The sequence below is a fragment of the Puma concolor genome, chromosome B2 (genome assembly GCF_028749965.1).
Source record: "Puma concolor isolate L17-30 chromosome B2, mPumCon1.1.hap2, whole genome shotgun sequence".
Taxonomy (NCBI): Eukaryota; Metazoa; Chordata; class Mammalia; order Carnivora; family Felidae; genus Puma; species Puma concolor.
The window spans coordinates 31066723-31085499 of record NC_141671.1 but is presented as its reverse complement, the minus strand read 5'-3'; the positions used below and the strand labels follow the sequence as shown (position 1 = coordinate 31085499).

The 18777-nt window shown below is 53.2% G+C and overlaps 1 protein-coding gene and 1 non-coding gene across 4 annotated transcripts; both read right to left on the bottom strand.

Annotated features, from left to right (window-relative positions):
- Positions 1-312: 312 nt before the first annotated feature.
- Positions 313-15421, bottom strand: PRRC2A (proline rich coiled-coil 2A). Of its 3 annotated transcripts, none has more exons than XM_025917342.2 (31): positions 15260-15421; positions 13248-13422; positions 12579-12756; positions 12125-12224; positions 11957-12029; positions 11482-11625; positions 11170-11321; positions 10908-10987; positions 10379-10521; positions 9990-10080; positions 9680-9896; positions 8803-9277; positions 8235-8425; positions 7687-7984; positions 7076-7286; positions 5019-6884; positions 4377-4642; positions 4046-4176; positions 3716-3845; positions 3525-3610; positions 3100-3333; positions 2822-2962; positions 2634-2702; positions 2350-2517; positions 2077-2159; positions 1699-1909; positions 1509-1607; positions 1164-1376; positions 954-1048; positions 759-849; positions 313-647 (listed from the first exon to the last, which is right to left on the bottom strand). In XM_025917342.2, the coding sequence occupies exons 2-31, from the start codon at positions 13357-13359 to the stop codon at positions 507-509; spliced, it is 6489 nt and encodes a 2162-aa protein (XP_025773127.1). In that variant the 5' UTR covers positions 13360-13422; positions 15260-15421; the 3' UTR covers positions 313-506. The 3 variants fall into 3 exon arrangements, with proteins under 3 accessions (XP_025773127.1, XP_086561919.1, XP_086561920.1); XM_086705793.1 differs by having other exon boundaries at positions 4377-4639; XM_086705794.1 differs by lacking the exon at positions 2634-2702.
- On the bottom strand, positions 12944-13074 carry LOC112853824 (small nucleolar RNA SNORA38). Its single transcript, XR_003222948.1, has one exon. It is a non-coding gene; the product is annotated as a small nucleolar RNA SNORA38 (small nucleolar RNA).
- Positions 15422-18777: the final 3356 nt, after the last annotated feature.

Here is an 18777-nt window from a genome sequence, read left to right as displayed (position 1 = left end):
TCCAGTGGGATTCTACCTTCCAGGTGTGCCACCAAAGCCCCAGACACCTGAGGGTAGCCCTATGTGACCAGCCCAACCATCAGCTGCAGACTGGTAACCAACAGACCTCACTCACTGGCACAAGAAACCGATCGCCCAGTGGAAGCCAGCTCTAATTCCCAGTCCGTGAGACTTCAATATACAATAAAATGGTCAAATTTTGAGATCGCTCGTTACAACAGATCACTGGGGTAAGTAAATTCCGTAAAACCACTTCACTGGGGACTGTACTATGGTACAAAAAGATTGCAAACAACCAACCCATCCCCAAAATCATTTCAGAAAAATTTTTTAATCCTTTTATTACTCTTTTTTAACAAACGGCCCCAGGGATAGGGGACCAGGGGAGGGGGGTGGAGGGGAAGTGAGGCCCCAGCCCCACAACCCCTCCCCACCCACCCCTTTCCCCCTTATATATTTATAATCTATATACAAGCCCCGGGGGGTGGGGGGCAAGGGGAACTCCCTCAGCGGGGTGGGGGCAACCCAGGATCCTTGTCCCCTCGAGACCCAGGCTCCTCTGCCCGTCGGGAAGGCCCCTCTCGAGAAGGTGGCCCTGTCCGCTCCCAAGGCTTCGGCATCCAGCGCAGGGCATCCGGTGGGGAGGCCTAGGATATGGGTACATAGAGGTCATACTGGGAAGTCAGGGATGGAAAAGACAGGAACTCAGATGGTAACTCTTGGATTCAGACTTGGGGCCACAGGGGTCTGCCCTTCACCTGCTGGTAGAGGTCGATGCGCTGGGTGCGGAAGACTCCGCTATAGGTAGATGGTGGGGCCTTGAGACGGGAATTGAGGCCAGAGAATGACCTAAAGGAAAAAGTTTTTAAGGCAAGCCTGACCCTTGTTCCCTGGCCCCTTAGTAAGAAAGCCCTTAAGGGTGAGCAGTCTGCATCCCCACTCCCTCCTCTTGCCTTCCAGCTGGGGGAGTACGTGACGACCCAGGTCCCCCAAGGTTGCTGCTCAGTTTCCGATAATCCTGGAAGGGCTTTAGTTCCACTGGGTGCAGCTGAAGGAAAAAAAATTCATGAGCCTCCTGCCTCCCAACCCAATTCACCTGGAGATTCTGAATCCCTACCCCTAGCTCTTAGGAGTTCCCTTGCACTTCAGTTCCTATACCTTACCTCGGCTCGCCCCAAGCTAGGGGGGAAGGGTCTGGCAGGTGAAGGCAGCACCCGAGTAGCAGGAGCAGGTGGGGGCCGCACAGCCAGGCTGGGGGGCTGCAGAGCAGGGCCCACAGGTAACAGAGAAAGGGGCGGTGGGGCAGGAGGTGGCGCTGGTGGCAGGGAGCCAAAGTTCACTACAGGCAGCTGTGAGTCCACCATGGGTAGAAGCATCTGTAGTTAAGAAATAATGTCGAGGGGAGGGTATTAAGGGCAGGGAGGAAGGTCATAAAACCAGAAACAGAGTCAGACAAAAAAGCTAGAAATTGGGTAGAGAAACAATGAGGGACAAGTAACAAAAGGTACCTGTTGGGCAGGGGCCCCTGAGGGGAGGAACCCACTTTGGCCACCAGGTTGCAGAGGAGTAGAATAAAAATCTGAGGGGGATGGCAGATCCTGGCGCACCTGTTGGGAGACAACAGGGAGAAATGTCAACTCCCAAAAGCATTCTCCCCCACCCCTAACTCCCGAAGCCCAGCACCTGCCCACCTCTCACCTGAAGCAAGGGTGGGTCGGGCAAAGGGCTGGGGCAGAAAGCTGGAGAGTAGAGGAAGGAAGGTGGAGGGTAGAGGATTCCCCCAGCTGGCAGCTTCCCTAGCTCTGTTGCTTGCAGTGCGGAGAAATCCAAAAACTGGCCCTTGACAGCTACCCCAGAAAGCAGTGCCGAGGGGGGCGCTGGGCCCGGGGGGAGGTACAGGGGCTGTGATCTGGAGGGGGGGAAAAAGTCAGGTGGGGAGAAGGAGTCAGGAAACCAGAATCGTTTGTTCCAAGTCAAGTCTACTAGTGTTTCATACCCCAGAAACAGGTCTTCCCCTTCCCTCCCACTGAGACACAGTTGCGTGTCCTTCTGAGATCAACAGTCATTGAGTCTCACCTGTAAGGGTGAAGTGAGGGTGTCCCAGGGCGGAAGCCTCCATTGTTGGGATGTAACTGAGAGTCTATGGCTCCCCCTGAGACCTGAGGGAGAGCAAGGCTGGAATAGCTCATTTTTCTGGTCAAGAAAAGATCTCCCACCCCACCTACTACAGTAAAAGCCAAGGAGAAAAATGAAATAACAAAATGGCATTTTACAACTACACAAATCAGAAAGACAGACACTAAGGGGCAGCAGGCAGAAAGGGGTCATGGGACAGGAAATAGGACCTACCTGAGAATTGGGAGGCCCAGGGCTGCCATAGAAGACCTCAGGGTACAAACGCTGGCCTGAGGAACTGGGCTCTGGGCCACAGTGCCCAGGACCCAGGTTCTTGGATTGTGGCTCAGCTGAGGCAGAAGCACTGGGGAGTAACTCCCAATCTCGGGATACAGGGATGGCCTATGAAGAAAAAGCCTTGTCAGAAGCAATGTTTGGGCTTCCTGGATTCCAGGTCACACCCAGACATTTTTTCCAAAAACTGAAGGCCTTTCCACCAAACTCATTCTCCCACTCACCTCAGTGACTGATGCTAACTCCTTCTCTGCTTTTAAACTGTCTCCTACCACTAGGCGCAAGTCCGAGTCCTGTGGTAGTGATGCAAGGGAGATTGTCCCATGACTCAAGACCTGTATCCTCCACATCCCACCTCCAGATTTTCCCCTCTTCACCCAACCCAAGGTACTCAGATCCTGCCCATGCAGACCTGGTCACTGGTGCCAAACTGGACCGGGGGCCCAGATCGATGGGACGGCCGGAGGGATCCGGGCTCTGGGCCTCGGTCCGAACGCTGCAACCGTTCTGTGCCAATGGGGCCAGGGGGCAAAGGCTGCTCCCGGGGCAGCTCCTACATTGGGGAAGTAAAGGAAGTCAAGTCACGTCTCCCAAATGAAAGAATCCCCAAAACACAGAAGCACAGAGGAGACGACAAATGTAGGGCCAAAGTCAGAGGCCCAGAAACATTCCTCGTTTTTGGTCTTTTACCTTTCTGTCCCCATCTAGGGGAGCAGGTGGCCGTCTCCTAGGAGGTTCAGAGGATTCAGAGCCAGGTGAACCCTCACCAGGAACAGCTTTCAGGGGTGAGGGGTCTCCAGGCCGCTTGGGAGGCCCCTCTGCTGCCCCCTTGAGTCCTCCATCAGGGGAACTTCGCTGGCTGCAGGGACCTGATGACACCTGAGAATCCCCACTCAGGTCCACCCCACTGTCAGACTGACTCATCTGAGAGGAGTGGAAAAAAAGTTAAATCAAAATAAGTCAAGTCAGCAGTCAGTACCTAATGTTTACAAAATACAAACTGAAGGGAGAAATTATGTGGGCAAATAGCCCTGGACAACCCAGACCAGGTGGAGAAGCACTACCAGTGCTCAAGAGAATCCCAGCTCAGACACTCCCTTCCCATCGTCACTTACCTCTGTTCCAGCAACATCCTCAAAAGGGCTCAAGGGTTCCATCCAGGGCTCCATGGAGCCAGGCCGGTAACTCTTCCGGCTAGCGGCTGGGTAGAGCACCAGACAGCAGAGATGAGAGGCAGTCCAGAGGCCACCTTGCCCTCTTGGCTCTTTGACATCGCCCTTTTCAACCACCGCTCACTTGTACTCACCAGTATGTAAACGGTTCCAGATGTGAGGAGTCAGGGCCTCTGTCCCTGCCTCTCTGCACTCTCCCTGAGGGCCTGGGCCCTCAGGCTTGGGGCCCAAAAATCCAGAACTATGAGACTGCGGCAAAGATTCCTAAAGGTGAGAAAGGCCAGAAACAAAACATAAGTGAGGTGGGAATGAGGTGTGGGACAAAAAGGGAGACAAGAAGTGACTAATAATGGAGAATCTGGGGGTAAGGACGCAATGACAGAACAGGAGAAAGTGGAGAAAACATAAGTGAGAACCTTTAGGAGTAAGAGCAGTGAAACACAATCTCAAGCTCCATCCCTCACCTCCTGCAGCAGCTCCGGTTTTCTGGGAGGCCGCTCCCGCCGTTTCGGGGGGAAGGGATTAACCCCGGCAGAGTCCCGGGGAGTTCCGCCCACCCCCCTCACCATCAGCCCTGGCTCCTCGAAGTGGGGGTCTGGGGAAAAGGGGAAATCCGTCAGCATCTGCCTTGGTCTACATCTGATCCTAGTTTTTCCTGTTAGCCCCTCCCAAGCCTTCCACCTTTGGTCAGTGCAGACACCCATCATCAAGGTCCCCAGGGCAGACTCTGCCCCCTTTAGCACCTGACCTTTTCTGGGGATGGAGACATTCCCACCCTTAGCCCCTCCAGCTTACCCGAACCGACGCTGTTGTTGGCCCTCTGAGGGTCATATCGAGTTGGGGGCCGAGGGGAGGGGCCCTGGGGGGTTTGGGGAGGCCCAGGCTTGGGCCTTGGGTGCCCCCCTGGTGCAGCTGCACTCCCTTGGCGGCTGCTGAGTTGGGCCAGAGCCTGTTGGATGCCAGCAGGGTTGCTGTGGATAACTTGGTCCAGGCGGAAGACAGCCGAGCTGCTGGGAGGCGGGGGAGGCAGAGGAAGCCCTGGGGGACGCTCCTCAGGTCTGCTGAAGAGAACAGAGCATCAACTCTAATATTCATGGAATTGTTAACTCTTTCCCTACCAGTCAAGTCTTCCAACTTCTCCCACCTCCCTGTTAAATTCCAGGTGTTTCTAAGCACATCTAACAAATTCTAGGTGTATGGCATGGGTCTACAGAATAGAGAGCAAAGAACAGAGAATATGCATACAATACACACACGCTCCAGACTCAATCAACTGCTTTCCGACTATTTTCCCTACATGTGGGTGTTCCAGCGCCCAGCAGCCCATGTGCCCTTAGATCTCAAAGTCCATGGTGCCCAACTTCCCTTTCCTTCAGATTCTCTCCCTTCCCCCTCAGTCTAACCTTAGAATAAACTTAATAGCCTGTCCCTACCCACCTTCGATTCTTGGGAGAGGGCCAGCTCCTCTTGTCTCCTCGCCCTGGGCCAGTCCTCCCTCCAGATCCCCCACCTCCTCCACTGCTGCTGCCACCGCTGCCAGCCTTGCTGCCAGGGCCTGGGCGCCGGTTCTGCCTTTCCATGCCAGGCCGCTGACTTGAGAAGCTCCGCTTGCTCAAATCCTTGGCTCTCTGGCTTAAATCTCCACGGGACATGGTTGAAATGCCTGGTCCGGTTCCGCCTCCACTGCCCCCGGGAGTTCCCACAGCTTTGGGGGCCAGCAATGCTGGTGGGGGAGCCTCCTTGTCCCCCCTGCGCTCACTGGCAAAGTCACTGCTCTCTGACGCAGTCTCCCATTCCTCGTTGGCTTGATCGGAGTTCTGGTTTGACAGATCGGGAGACTTGGCAGCTGCCCGGCGCGGGGGTGGGGGCATGGAAACTGTCGTGAGTGTCTCCTCCACTCCAGAGGCAGGGGCTGGAAGGGCTAGGGAAGACGGCTTGCCCTCAGTCCCTCTGGCTGCATTCTCCCGTTCCTGTTTCAGCCTCCTGAACCGAGGCGGTTTGTCCTGCTGCTGAGCCCTCCCGTGCCTCCTCCGTCGGGGCCGCTCCCCATCTTCCACACCCATGCCCACGTTGCTGCCTCCACTGCTGCCTCCCCGGGCTATGGGGGACAGAGGCCCTGTGATCAGCTTCTCTTTCAAAGGCTCCTTACTCGGTGGCAAAGGAGCTGTCGGAGGCTTCTTGGGGGCCAGGGACTTGGTTGGAGGGCTCCAGCCTGGACAAATGGGCGGAGGGGGCCGCCCTCCTCCTCGACCCCGGCGTGACGGCACTCCCCTGGGAGTGAAGACGCGTCCACCACGGGCGGTGGAAAATCGGGCTGGGGCTGGTGAAGGAGGGGCTCCCGATGGTGGAGGAGCAAGAGGAACCTGGGTGAGCACTCCTTCCTTGGGTGGAGGAGCCTCCTTGTCTGAGGGGGCCAGATCACTCTCATGGGTCTCACTACCCGTTTCTGAGCCCCTCTGCCGGCGCCGTTTGGGGATTTCTTCATACTCCGAACCCTCACTTCGCGTCTCGCTGGCAGTGCGGCCTCTGGGAGCAGGGGGATGGCTGGGTCCACCTGCACTACCTCCACGCCCGTCATCTCCTCGGAACTCTCGGTAACTGCGGAACTCTCGGCTTCGGGCTCCCCGCCCCCGGCCCCCATAGGTGCCCCGAAAACCCCTCCCTCTGGCAAAATACTCGCCTCGGCCCCGGCCCCGGCAAGAGGTAGGACCCACTCTTTCATAGGAGTAGTCCCTCCGAAGCCTTGGGGCAGGGGAAAGATTCCCACTGGGTGGGGTCTCCTTGGGGACCCCTATCTTCCCCTTTGCCGTCTTGAGGAGGTCTGGCTTTGGAACCTTGGGGCTTTCATCACACTGTTCCAGGGGTTTGGGAGGGAGCTCTTCAGCTTTCGTAGGTGGCAGGGGTTTCTTTATAGGCCCAGCACGGCGGGGAGGGGCCCCTGGTTCCTCTGGAGGGATCCCACGACGACTACTGCCTGGGCGAGGACCCCAGCGGGTCTCAGTGCGGCTCTCTCTGCGAGGTGGCGGGGGGCCTTGGCCTCCAACTCCTCGGGTAGGCTTTCGGTTGGCTTCTGGCCCCGTCAGTTGTGGAGTCTCCTCCTTGGGGGTTTCCTTCTTCGGCGGGGGAGCTTGTATTTTGGTGGCTTCATCACTGCCTGGGGGCCAAGGGAGTGGACGGGGCCCTGCAGGAGCTGGTTCATCCAGAGGGAAGCGAGGGATCGGGGGCCCAGTGGCTCCATTCTCAGGAAAGCCTGGATAACTGGCCAAATAGGGTGGTGGGGGAGGTACTGGAGGAGTCTCACTCCTAAAAGGGCAACAAAAAAAGTGGAAATTAGAATGAAAAAAACTGCAACTAGGTGGAGAAAGAGAACACTTTATTACCACCCAGACGCTCCTCTCACACTTATTCCTGTCACTGCACCAATAATCCAAAGAACCTTTTCTCCTAGCCCAGACCCTTTCAGTGGCAATGCACTCACTTCACTACAGACTCACCTCATCCCCTTGTCATCCTCATCAGCCGCCTGGCGCAGCGGGGAGGTGAGCGGGCGGGGGTCAGTGGGCGTGGTGGTGAAGACATCTCCTACCCAGGCCAACTTTGGATCCACTGGTGGGGTGCCCCGATCCCGCAACAGGGGAGGTGCATGGCGCTCGAACGGCTCTGAGCTTGAACCCCCACTGTCTGAGCGCTCCCGGGGAACTAAGCCTAAGAAAACAAGAGGGATGAGGAAGCTAACCCTCTCTTGCATGACAGGCCCTGCAGCTCAAAAAGCATCTCCCCAACTTGCTTCTGTCAGTCACATCAATGTCAACTCCTCTCTTATACCTGCCAAGTCTGGGCCTGATGCACACTCCTGAAAGAGTTACCCTATCCGCTCAGTTTCCCCAGACTAAATCAATGAATCCCCCCAAGTAAATCCTGGCCAATGAGAGACCACCGTTTCTTTCCCAAAGATGGTCCTGAAACAAAGAGCCACCTCAGCAATACAACCACATACCTGCCCCAACCTCCTTCACCGGTGACCCTTTATTCCCACAGCAAGATGCCGATACCCACTTCCTGGGACTGAAGTGTCCCCTACCCACTCCCATGCAAGGGCCCTTACCAGTGGGATGCACACCAGGAGGGTAGAAGTCCAGAGGGGGCCGGCCCTGGAGGAGCCGGGGGTCCACATAAGGAGGAATCATCATCCACCGGGGATCAAAGTTCATTGGGGGCATGGGTGGGGGCCGGCCCAGAGCACCTGGGTACAGGGCCTTGGGGGGTGGGGGCGGAGCCTGTGGAGCTGGCACAGCCCCCATGGTCACAGGCTGGGGCGGTGATGGTGGTACTGGAGCGGGTGGGGCAGAACCCTGTTGATGCTGCTGCCACTGCTGCTGTTGCTGTTGCTTCAAAAGCTGCTCCTGGGCAAGGACAGAAGAGGGGACGAGAGAGACCTCAAAACCCCCACACCACCCTCAACAGAAAAAGAGAAACACACAACAAGGCAAAGTTAATACACAGATGTGATCAACACTTGGACGACATGGAAACCAAAGAGACACAAGAGAGACAAGAGGTAGTAGAGGGACCCGGAAGGCAGCTTACAAACAGGATAAACATCGAAGCCAGGGACAGAAACAGCTCTTAATGGGGGAAATAACTTGATCTCACCTGCTGCTGCCGCTGGAAACGAGGTGGCAATGACTTCTGATATTTGGGGTAGCCCAAGCCCTGGCTGGGGGGCTGTCGGCTGGGACCAACCCCATCACCCTTGGGTTCCACCTTCGGGGCAGGGGTTGTGGCAGGAGAAGGAACCTCTTCTGGTTGTTCAGAACCCTCTTTTGAGGACAGCTGGGGTTCCACTGCGTTGATAAAAAAGATAATCATCAGTGGCCCAGTACACCAACAGGTATGCCACGAATACCCATCACCTCAGCTCTCACCTCCCTCTCTCAAGATAAGCACCTACTTTTAAGAACAATGACGGTGGCATTAAATTCCCACGAAACCACCAAAATGACAGACGCCTTCTACCCCTTGCTCCAGACTGAGCTTATACGAAGTGGTTTTAGGTCACTACGTATCCAGGAATTCAAATATCCACACGAGCAAAGAGCTTTTTTCATCTGCCACAGTCCAATAAACCAACTTCATTTCCTCCCACCCATACCACCTGTACCCTCAGCCCAAACACTGAAGAGCTGGGACACCTGGTAGTACCCTAGCCCCATCTCCATACCTGGGCTGGCTTCGAAGCTGCCACTGCTGGTGCTACTGGTACTGCCACCACCACTCACCAGGGTGGGAGCTGGAGCCACACCTGTAGTGGGGGTGGACTGGGCAGGAGGGGCCTGGGCCGGCTCTTCTGGTTCTTTTTCTGGTGTTGGGGCTGGTGCTGGTGGAGGAACTGGAGGCGCAGAGAGTTCTTTGGGGACTGCAGGTGGTGGAGCCGGGGCAGGAAGGGCAGCAGGTGGGACAGCAGGCTCTGCTTTGAGCCGCTTGTCAGGCGCCCCAAACTTCTCATCAAGTCGCTTGAGCTTTTCGGCACAGGCTGCCCGGCGTTCCTCCTGCATGCGGCGCTCTTCCTCTTCTCGGCGTCGCCGGGCCCGCTCCACAGCCAAGGAGATCTCTGATGAAGATTGTTTTCGCCGCTGCCGCCAGGCCTCATCCTCGTCTTCGGGTGCTGGGGGCTTGCAGGGAGGCCCCCCCCGATCCTGTCAATGGGCAGATCCGGCAAGGCCAGACGTGTCAGTCAGGTTTTTGATCTTTGCACAGACTGATCAACTGTCTCTAGCTGCGGGTGCAGGAACCGGCCTTGGGTTAGTGGCCTCTCTGGGTAGGGGCAAACTCATCCTAATCTTGTTTCTTCTCTCCTTTCAGAGACACCCAGGTCTCCTTGTTCTTCCTCATTAGCATCCCAATTTCCTTTTATAACCCAGACTCCCTTAACACCAAAGATGTTCCAGACCTTTGCAGAGATACTCTACTGCTCTACACGTCCTGTAGCCCATTCTTGGCCCTCCCTCCAGTTTCCTCTATTACTACTGCTTCAACTTCTCAGCCAACACTCATCTCCCACAACTGACCCTTCTTGACCCCTCATTGTAGACACTCACTGGGTAGTCCCCAGGGGGGCCCCAGTTCCCGGCGGGGCCCCGGTGAGGTGGGGGTGGGGTAGGCTTTGGGGCAGGAGGCCCCGGCTCTGTCTCTGGAGGCCGAGAGGTCTCTGCCCAGGCCGTCTTGGGAGGGGGCGGTTCGCTGCCGGGGGAGTTGCCCTTTTTGCCATCTGCTTCAGGGGGCCGTTCCTCACCAGCAGCTGACTGGGACTCCTTGCTGTGAGCAGACCAACAGTGGAATTAAAATCAGCTGTAAAACAGCTCACTTAAGAGTTTATTACTTCGAGAAAAACTGAGCCTCTGAACTCACTGGCCCTCAGCTCCCTCCTCATCAGAGTCTCGCCCATCTTCCTCATCACTGAACTTGAGCTTTTCAGTGTAGTCAACCTCTTCATGGGCCCCTGAGGGAAAAGCGAAAAGCAATAACCCAAGTGTTGTCTCCAATCTCAGGTAACTTTCAAAGGGGTCTAGAACTACGTAACAGGATGCACTACTGGAAACGCCAACCCCCCTCTGAGTGAAGTGAATGCCACTGTGAGTCTTGGCATTCCCACACCTCCCAGTTCTTTACCAGGACTTGGCTTTCCCCCGTGTCTGCCCTACCCTTTGGTGTCTCCTTTTCTCCCAACACAACCCCCTATTTATTCAGGGGATTTTGCCTTTTGAGACCAAAACACTTCATCCTTCATATCCACTAACCTGCCCAACCATCATCGTTCTCCTGGTCCAACTGGTCAAACTCTTTGAGATTATCCTCTTTAAGAATCGAAGGCCGACCCACAGGTTCTACAAGGCGCATGGGCGGCCCTGAGCCCCGAGGGCCCGCCACACGAGGGAAACGGCTGCATATGAAAAGACAAACGGGAGAGAGAGCGTAAAAGCATGTTACAGAACCACATACAAGAGGTGCCTGGGTGGCTCAGCCGGTTAAGTGTCCAACTCTTGATTTCACTCAGCTCATGACCTCACGGTTTGTCAGTTCTTGTGAGTTTGAGCCCCACATTAGGCTCTGCGCTGACAGTGTGGAGCCTGCTTGGATTCTCTGTCTCCCTCTCTCTCAGCCCCTTGCCCGCTTGCTCCCCCTCTCTCAAAATAAGTAAATAAATGTCAAAAACAAAAGAAAACAAAACCAAAAAAATACACATAGAAGACTCTGGGCCTTGAAGATCATCTCCCTTCCTAGTAGGCTTCCCGTCCCCAATCACAAACCCAGAGCTGGGTTACTCACCTGGGCCCATCAGGAGTAGGATATCGGTAAGGCCCCTGGGGTCCATAGGGCGGAGGGAACGGGAGATACGGGGGATACATCTGCAAAACGTCCCAACAGCAGCTGCTTAGAGGGACAAAGAGCCAACCAGCTTCCTAAACCTATTGTCCTCCCCTCTGTCATAGGCCCCTGCTTTCTCTCTGCCCCCTCCAAAAACTAAGTGCTAATTGCTAAATCTCAAGCTTCAAGCACAACCACTCAAAAACTAGATGTGCAAACTCACAAAGGGCGGCATCATTCCGCGGTATGGAGGGAACTGGGGTGGGCCTGAAGGCTGTAGCGCCCCCCGGGGATCATGGCTGTGATGAAGTTTGGAGTCTGGGCCCTCCAGCTCATCAGGGCCACGCCCACCTCCGTCCCTCCAAGTTGTAGAATCTTTATTTTGGAAAAAGCAAAGAAGGAACATAGCTTTAAAATGATGGAGAAGAAGGTGAATAAGCCAACACTTGGCTCTGAGATAGAATAAGGTGTTGCTCTGGGCAAAAAATAACCAACCACTCACCACCCACTCAACTCACAAATGGCAACCACTCACTTTGGGGGCGGAGGCTTGGTCCGGGCCCAGACGACTGTTCGGCAGACTCCCTTTCCTTGGCAGCCTTGTCCTGGTCGCCAGCCGCCTGCAGGGTCGGAAATTCCTCGCGAGAGAATCGTGACAGTAGGCTTGATGCCCTTCCACCTGTTGGGGTGCACAGAAGACAGAAGCATATTTACCATGAAACAACGTACCATGAAAGTGGAAGGCTCTGATAGGCACCAGATCATCAAGTTCCTGTCTTAAAATTCACCCCCTACGTACTGCATACTCATTCCCCAAGAAACAAGGTCAGCTCTGGAACACCACTTCACCCTCCAGTAAGACACATGAATTTGCTTATGTGGCTCATGAAACTGAATACGGGGCCCAAAATTTAGCCAGAGGACTGAGAACACTTTGCTGAAGGTATAGTGCAGGGCTCCTACCTACCACAAGAGCACTGAGCAAGCTCCCCAAGCAGCCCTGCACTCACCATCTCCATGTGCTCCATGGGTGACGCTGGCTTGTGCCCAGGACTTTACCCCGCTTGGAACCGAAGGAGCGTTCTGGGGAAGCAGAAAAATAAATCGTGATGGTGGGTGGTGGAGCTACAAACCATTCTTGCCTCCAGCCCTTCAGTAACATCCAGTTCTTCACATACCTCGGGGGCTGCTGGGGGTCGTTTCTGTTGGTTGGAGGCAGGCGTCTGTGAAGCCGGCAGTGGCTGCGATTCCGGCGGCTGAGCGGTTGAGGCATCGGAACTAAAGGGATGGTAGGACAGGAAAGTTATCCAGAATCTGCGATGCCCTCCCCTACTTCTCCGATTCATGGAGGATAAGTGAACCCAGGCCCACTTGTTACTGTTCACAAGTATTTACAACAAAATACTATAACCTAGTTACCCTGTGTAGGCCGTCTGTTGATGCCTTCCTGCCACCTGACAGAAAGCTGAAAGTGTCATTCCTTAGTCCTCTAACAGGAGTCCTGGAATAGCCAAGAAAGGGGCTTCCCTCTGTCTCTGGATCTTATGTGGCTGGGCTAGACCAAGCCCCAACTCATTCTGAAGTTCAAAGTTAAAATACTCATCACTCTAGATCCCCCAGGCCTCTGTCTACCTCTTGGGGTCGGACTGCTCCTGTTTGCTTGCCCATCCTGTTCCGTCTTTCGGCACTAGTGAGACGTTGGGGTCATTGCCTTTGTTCTCGGCTTTCAGGCTTGGAAGGTTGGCTGGGGGTGGCATACGCCGGGCAATGGCAACTTTCCCGAGACTCTGCAGGCCATGGCGAGGGGCAACTGGAGAAAAGATGAGAGGGTGAAAAAACATCCCACATGGGTGATCTGACAGCTTTCTCTCCTAAATCCCATTTATATGCCCTTAATGTCTTATAGCCAAACTCCTTTTAGAAACCACTCCTTTCTTTGCCTTCAGCAATCCCTGAAATTCCACTGGAAAAACTAAGATGCATTACACTTGATGCTTCTCTGTTGGATGGTTGATCTTGAGCCTGCAGGAAGCAAGCTGGCCCCAGACTTCTCCAAATCCACGTTTTTCTTCCTCCGGTTCTTACGTGTCCAAAGACAGGGAACTACAGACACGCCTTTGTAGGAGGGTAAATGGTGTTCATCCAAAGACCAACGTCCCCTATGGGACCTAAAATAAAACTCGGAAGTGTCTAGTGTTTCTCTAGTCTTTTGATATTTGCACTATAACCATTTCCCTTCAAAGAGCTTTAAAATGTATGCCCAGCCTCTAGGAATTAGGAACATCTTCGCAGGACCCTCACCAGCGGGTTTCTGGATCTCTAAGGACTTGCCCTTATACGTATCAAACAGGTTGAGCGAGGAATACTTCTTTCCATCCTTCCCCTTGGCAGTCGGCCCCGAGCGATCGGACATTGCGCTGGAAGCTCATTGAGTACGTTGGGTCCTGCAGGCACCTCCCCCAAAACGTGCCGGAGCCTGTGGGCCAGACACCAAGTGTTTCAGTCTCTGCTCCCTTTACTAACTCCAAAAGAAACCTAGATGGTCCTTTTTGTTCTCATTAGGGACCCAGATATGTGGCCCTCTGGTGTCTTTGCCTCCAGCCTATTCAAAGTCCCCAGTCCCTTAAACTCCCACAGAGCCCAAATGCCATGGTGCCTCTTTCCCCCAGACACCTCTTGCCAAGCAAATCCAGATAAAAAATTTAGTATCCTCCTAGTAGTAAACACACTCTTCCTTTTGTGCCAGGCTATAAAGGGTAGCAGCTACTTCATTATCTCTCTTCATAATCTCTTCTCCCCCCACAGAAATCATTCCAGAGATGTACAATAAAATATGACAAGTCCCAGCCTTAGACAAAAGCAGAAAAAGGCATAAAGCTCCATTCTGCAAGTAACAGAACTTCAGATCCCCCACTTGTTAGACCACCAACTCCCTAACTGCGCCCCAGGTTCCTTTCCCAGAAGCCTCACTCCCATCTGGGGAGGTTTGCACGAAGGTATGCTGGGAGTTTAACAATTTTACGAGCTTGCTTAGCCAGACTGAGGGCTGGTGCCAGGTAATTCCTTATGGAACAACTGGGGCTCTACATACTCCCAAGCTACAGAACCCCAAGTATTTGGAACATTCACCCCATCATTTCCTGCACTTGCCCCTATCCCAGCTCCTGGAAAAAAATCTTGTGTCAAGATGAAATGAACACTGCTGGGCTCTGACTAACCCTACGTAGATGTGAGAAAAACAACATTATGGAGCTACCTCAAGCACACTCCATAATCATAGGGCCAAAACCAGAACCAACTTCATTTTCCTACCCTCAGTAAGAATATCCATCAGCAGTCATTTCTTTCCCCAATATCCCTTCCTCCCTAAGCAGGCCAAACTCTGCATCATCAGTCAGTTCCTGAGTGACCAGGCATTCATTTATAGGAAAGAATGGCGTACAGGAAAGAGATGGAAGGTGGTGGGAAATCCAGGCAAACACAGGGCAAAAAGTGGGTAAAATCAGGATGAAAATCAGGGAGAACTTTAAGACAGGTAAGATGAGGGAATGGGGGTTGCTCTGTAGGTGTTTAAAGACTCTGAATGTTTGAAAATAAATATATGAAAGAAAAGGACACAGAATAGTGGAATAACACTAATAAAGAAGGATCAACACGAAAGCAGGTGGAAGATAATACACTCAAGCAGAAACGGTAAAGACAGAACAAAGTAAAAGGGCAACGTCAAGACACCCAAGAAGAAAACGGGGGTTGAGTCACAGAGGGGAAAAAACACAGGAAAAACTAAAAAGCAGAGGAAGACTGAGGAACGTAAAAATCAAGGATGCAGGATAAAAACAGGGTTCCAGGGTGGGAGTGACTCGACGCGAACAGGGGGGTCAAGAATGGGGAACCCAAGCACTGGTTGATGGTGGAGGGGGTCCAATATGGAGGAAAGGAGACACTCCGAGGATCGTCGGGCGCGGCCCACCCCAGAGTGGCTGTAGCGAAGGGGACCCACAGATTGGGGTGAAGAGGCCAAGAGCGCAACGGATGGTGTGGAATTACCGGCCCAAGAAAGGGGTCACTCCAAGAAACCAGGACAGTGGGTGATTAGGGGCAGGGCATACACTCTGTGTGAGGGGTTGGAGGTGCGGGTACCAAGCTGGGGGTATCGGAGGGGGAGGGGCAGGCAAGCCCCAGCAGCAGGAGGACAAAATGGCGGCGGCTAATGGCAGCTTCTCCTCCCCCCGGCCCGCCACTGCCGCCGCCGCCGCCGCCACCACCGCTCCCGCGCCGGAAAAGGGCGTTAGCACTCGGCTCCCCAGACTCACCTGGCCGGGTGCGCGGGGGTCCGGGACCGGGGCCTAGGGGCTCCCCGAGGTGGGATGGCGGTGGGGCGGGGGCGGATGGCGGCGGATGGCGCCGGGTTCGGCTCCTCCCGTCTCCCTCGCTCACTCCGCGGCTGGGCTCCGACTAACGGCCCATCCGGGCAACCGCCGCCCCCGGGAGCACCCCCCCCACCTCCCGCCTCCCTCAGCGCACGACACGCCCCTTGATTTGCATAAAGGGCGGGGCACTTCCCAGCCTATCCTTCTTTACTTCGAGGGCTGTCCCTATTTAAAAAAAAAAAAAAAGCAGGGCGTGCGGAGCAGGCACAGGTTATTTGCATAAAGAGGAGGGACTTACAGGCGCTAGGACGCCGGTTGGCTAAAGAGACGCGCCCCCGGCGTCGGCCGTTAAGACGCGTAGAGGGGGCGGGAATGCAGCGTCTGTCGGCCGGGCGGTTGGGGCGCAGAATTTGCACGACGAGTAGGGGCGGGGGGGGGGGGGGGAAGGGAGGAGAGGCGGAGCGTGCGTCGTGCGTTCGTGGAAAGATGGGAGCGGTGAGACGTAGGGATGCGAAAATGAAGGAAACGATGCAAGGCTGATAGTGCTTTCAGTGGAGGAGACCGAGCGAACGCAGGGGACAGAAAGGATTAGCTGCCGGAGGGCGGAGCCTAGATAATAGGGAAGAGTCCCCGACACACGCGTCCATTTGTAAGGGGCGAAAGCTCCAGAGGGGTGGGGCCTTCTAGTTATTAAATCACGTCATGCAAATGAAGTGGATAGACAGGCCAATCCTGAGGTCCAGGGGAGTGTATCGTCGGCACCGTGCACTGTAGGCATTCTTTCGATAGTTCTGTTTATTTGCATAATACATGCAAATCATTTGAACAAAGATAGGGTAGGAATAACCTCTTCATTAGCATATCAGCAACCAATGACTAAGACATTTAATTTTATAACAATTTTCATGAATGTATTTATATATCTGATACTATTGGCAGTTTGTATTCTCTTCACAATGGGTTTTATTCTACGAAATGCGGTACTAGTTTCCTCCTTTGTCTTCTATTACTGTGGTCCAATCAGACCTACTAACCGTTCAGTAAATCCTTCGACAACTGTTATGAAGCCGCCGGAGACATCCACAATACATTCTGGAAGTAGAGGAATACAATCAGATCCTGCCTGGGGAGGTTCAGAAATGCTTCTAGAAAAACTTGACTCTTACTAAAAAATGTGAAGAACTAGTTAGGATTTAGCCAAGTTTGAGGAAAGGGTGCACAGCTCAGGCCCAGTGAACTGATGAGCAGAGGCATGGTTTTAGGGATCTGTGCCTCAGCTGATGTGACTAAATTAAGAGACTGCCTCTCTAGTATGGAAAATTAGAGCAGAAAAATTAGCAAGAACCAGGTAAGAATTTTATCCTGAGCTTCATTACAATAGTTGAGATGAGTTCAGTTCTTAAACATTCAAAATGATTCTCTTATCCCCTCTTCCAGGTCTCCAACCACAGCAAAATTTTTTGGAAGAGTTATCCATACTTACAGTCAGATTTCCTTCCTGCCATTCATTCTTTTTTTCTTTTCTTTTCTTTTTTTTAAAATTTTTTTAATGTTTACTTATTTTTGAGACAGAGAGAGACAGAGCATGAATGGGAGAGGGTCAGAGAGAGAGGGAGACACAGAATCCGAAACAGGCTCCAGGCTCTGAGCGGTCAGCACAGAGCCTGACGCGGGGCTGGAACTCACCGACCGCGAGATCATGACCTGAGCTGAAGTCGGACGCTTAACGACTGAGCCACCCAGGCGCCCCCTTTTTTTTTTTTTTTTTTTTTTGAGCGAGATAGGGAGAGCGTGCAAGTGAGCAAGGGGCAGAGAGAGAGAGAGAGAGAGTATCCCAGGAGGGGCAGAGAGAGAAGGGGGGGCTTACCCTAAGTGGGGTTCATGTTCACCCAAAGTGGGGCTCATGCTCACGAAATGTGAGATTATGACCTGAACAGAAGTCATATGCTTAACAGACTGAGCCACCCAGGCCCCCTCCTGTCATGCATTCTTAAACTGACTCCAGTCAAGCCTTCACCCCAGCCCTTTACCCAACCTGCGTGTGTCATGAACATCAATCTCCTGACTTGAAATAGCATTTTTGTGCTGATGACTCCCAAATGCATATCTTTTTTTTATTTTTTTTAAAAAAAATTTTTTTTTCAACGTTTATTTATTTTGGGGACAGAGAGAGACAGAGCATGAACGGGCGAGGGGCAGAGAGAGAGGGAGACACAGAATCGGAAACAGGCTCCAGGCTCCGAGCCATCAGCCCAGAGCCCGACGCGGGGCTCGAACTCACGGACCGCGAGATTGTGACCTGGCTGAAGTCGGACGCTTAACCGACTGCGCCACCCAGGCGCCCCAACCAAATGCATATCTTCATCGCAGACTTCTCTCCCAAACTCCAGACTTGAAGACACATATATGTACTTGACATCTCCTATTGGGTATCTAATCATTTCTTTCTTTTTCTTTTTTTTTTTTTAGTGTTTTATTTTTTAGTTTTGAGAAAGAGAGAGAGTGCACGTGCCTGGGGAAGGGGCAGAAAGAGAATCCAAAGAAGGCTTCAGGCTCTGAGCTGTCAGCACAGAGCCCGAACTTACAAACCACGAGATCATGACCTGAGCTGAAGTTGGACTGAGCCACCCAGGTGCCCCTCTAAGAGAACATTTCAAAGTCAGTAGGTCCAACACTGAACATTTGATCTCTGGAACCTCAAAACCTGTCCTCTCCACATCTCAGCTGATGGAAATTAAAAATTACAGTTAAGCCAAAAACCCTGGAATCCTCATTGACTCCCTTCTTTATTTCACTCCCCACTTTCAATTAGACAGGAACTCCTGTCTTGAAAAAATACCTGGAATCCAGCTTTTTCACATACAGTGCTTCTACCTTGATCTGAGCCACTCTCAATTTTCACCTGGGTTATAGCAACAGCCTCCTCACTTGTCCCTACCCCTGTCCCTACAGTCTGTCATCTACACTGCACTCAGGGTGGACCTTTCCTCAAAGGAAGCCTCAAAGGACTCCCTTGCTCAAAGTCCTATAATGCCTCTGTTTCTCTCAAAGTCCTTGGAGTAGCCCACAAGACCCTAAATGACTTGCCCCCTGATTTTATTACTCTCCCTACCTCTACCAGACATGTCTCACCTTGGGACCCTTTTGCTTCTCTTTCCTCTGCCAAGTTGGTTCTTCCCCCAGAAACCCACATGCCTCACTCCTTTACCTCCATGAGGTCTTGTTCAGTGTTAGTCATCTTCTCAGTGAGGCCTACCCTGATCACCCATTCAAAATTTTCATCTTCCCTGACCATCCTGCTACATGTATTAGTTTTACCCGATTTTGTACTGTATCCACATAGAACTGTACAGTAAGGGTTCTTTTGCATCTGTCTTCTTTTGCTTAACATTATGTTAATGAAATTCTTCCACATTGTTGATGTAGTTGTACTTTGTTCATTCTCGTTGCTGCATAATAAT

Coding starts and splice junctions, on each gene's coding strand:
- PRRC2A (XM_025917342.2), bottom strand. CDS start 13,359: ATGTCCGATCGCTCGGGGCCGACTGCCAAGGGGAAGGATGGAAAGAAG. Junction 12,030..12,124: donor GACCCCCAGCAGCCCCCGAG/GTATGTGAAGAA, acceptor CTGCTTCCCCAG/AACGCTCCTTCGGTTCCAAG. Junction 10,988..11,169: donor GCGGAATGATGCCGCCCTTT/GTGAGTTTGCAC, acceptor GACGTTTTGCAG/ATGTATCCCCCGTATCTCCC.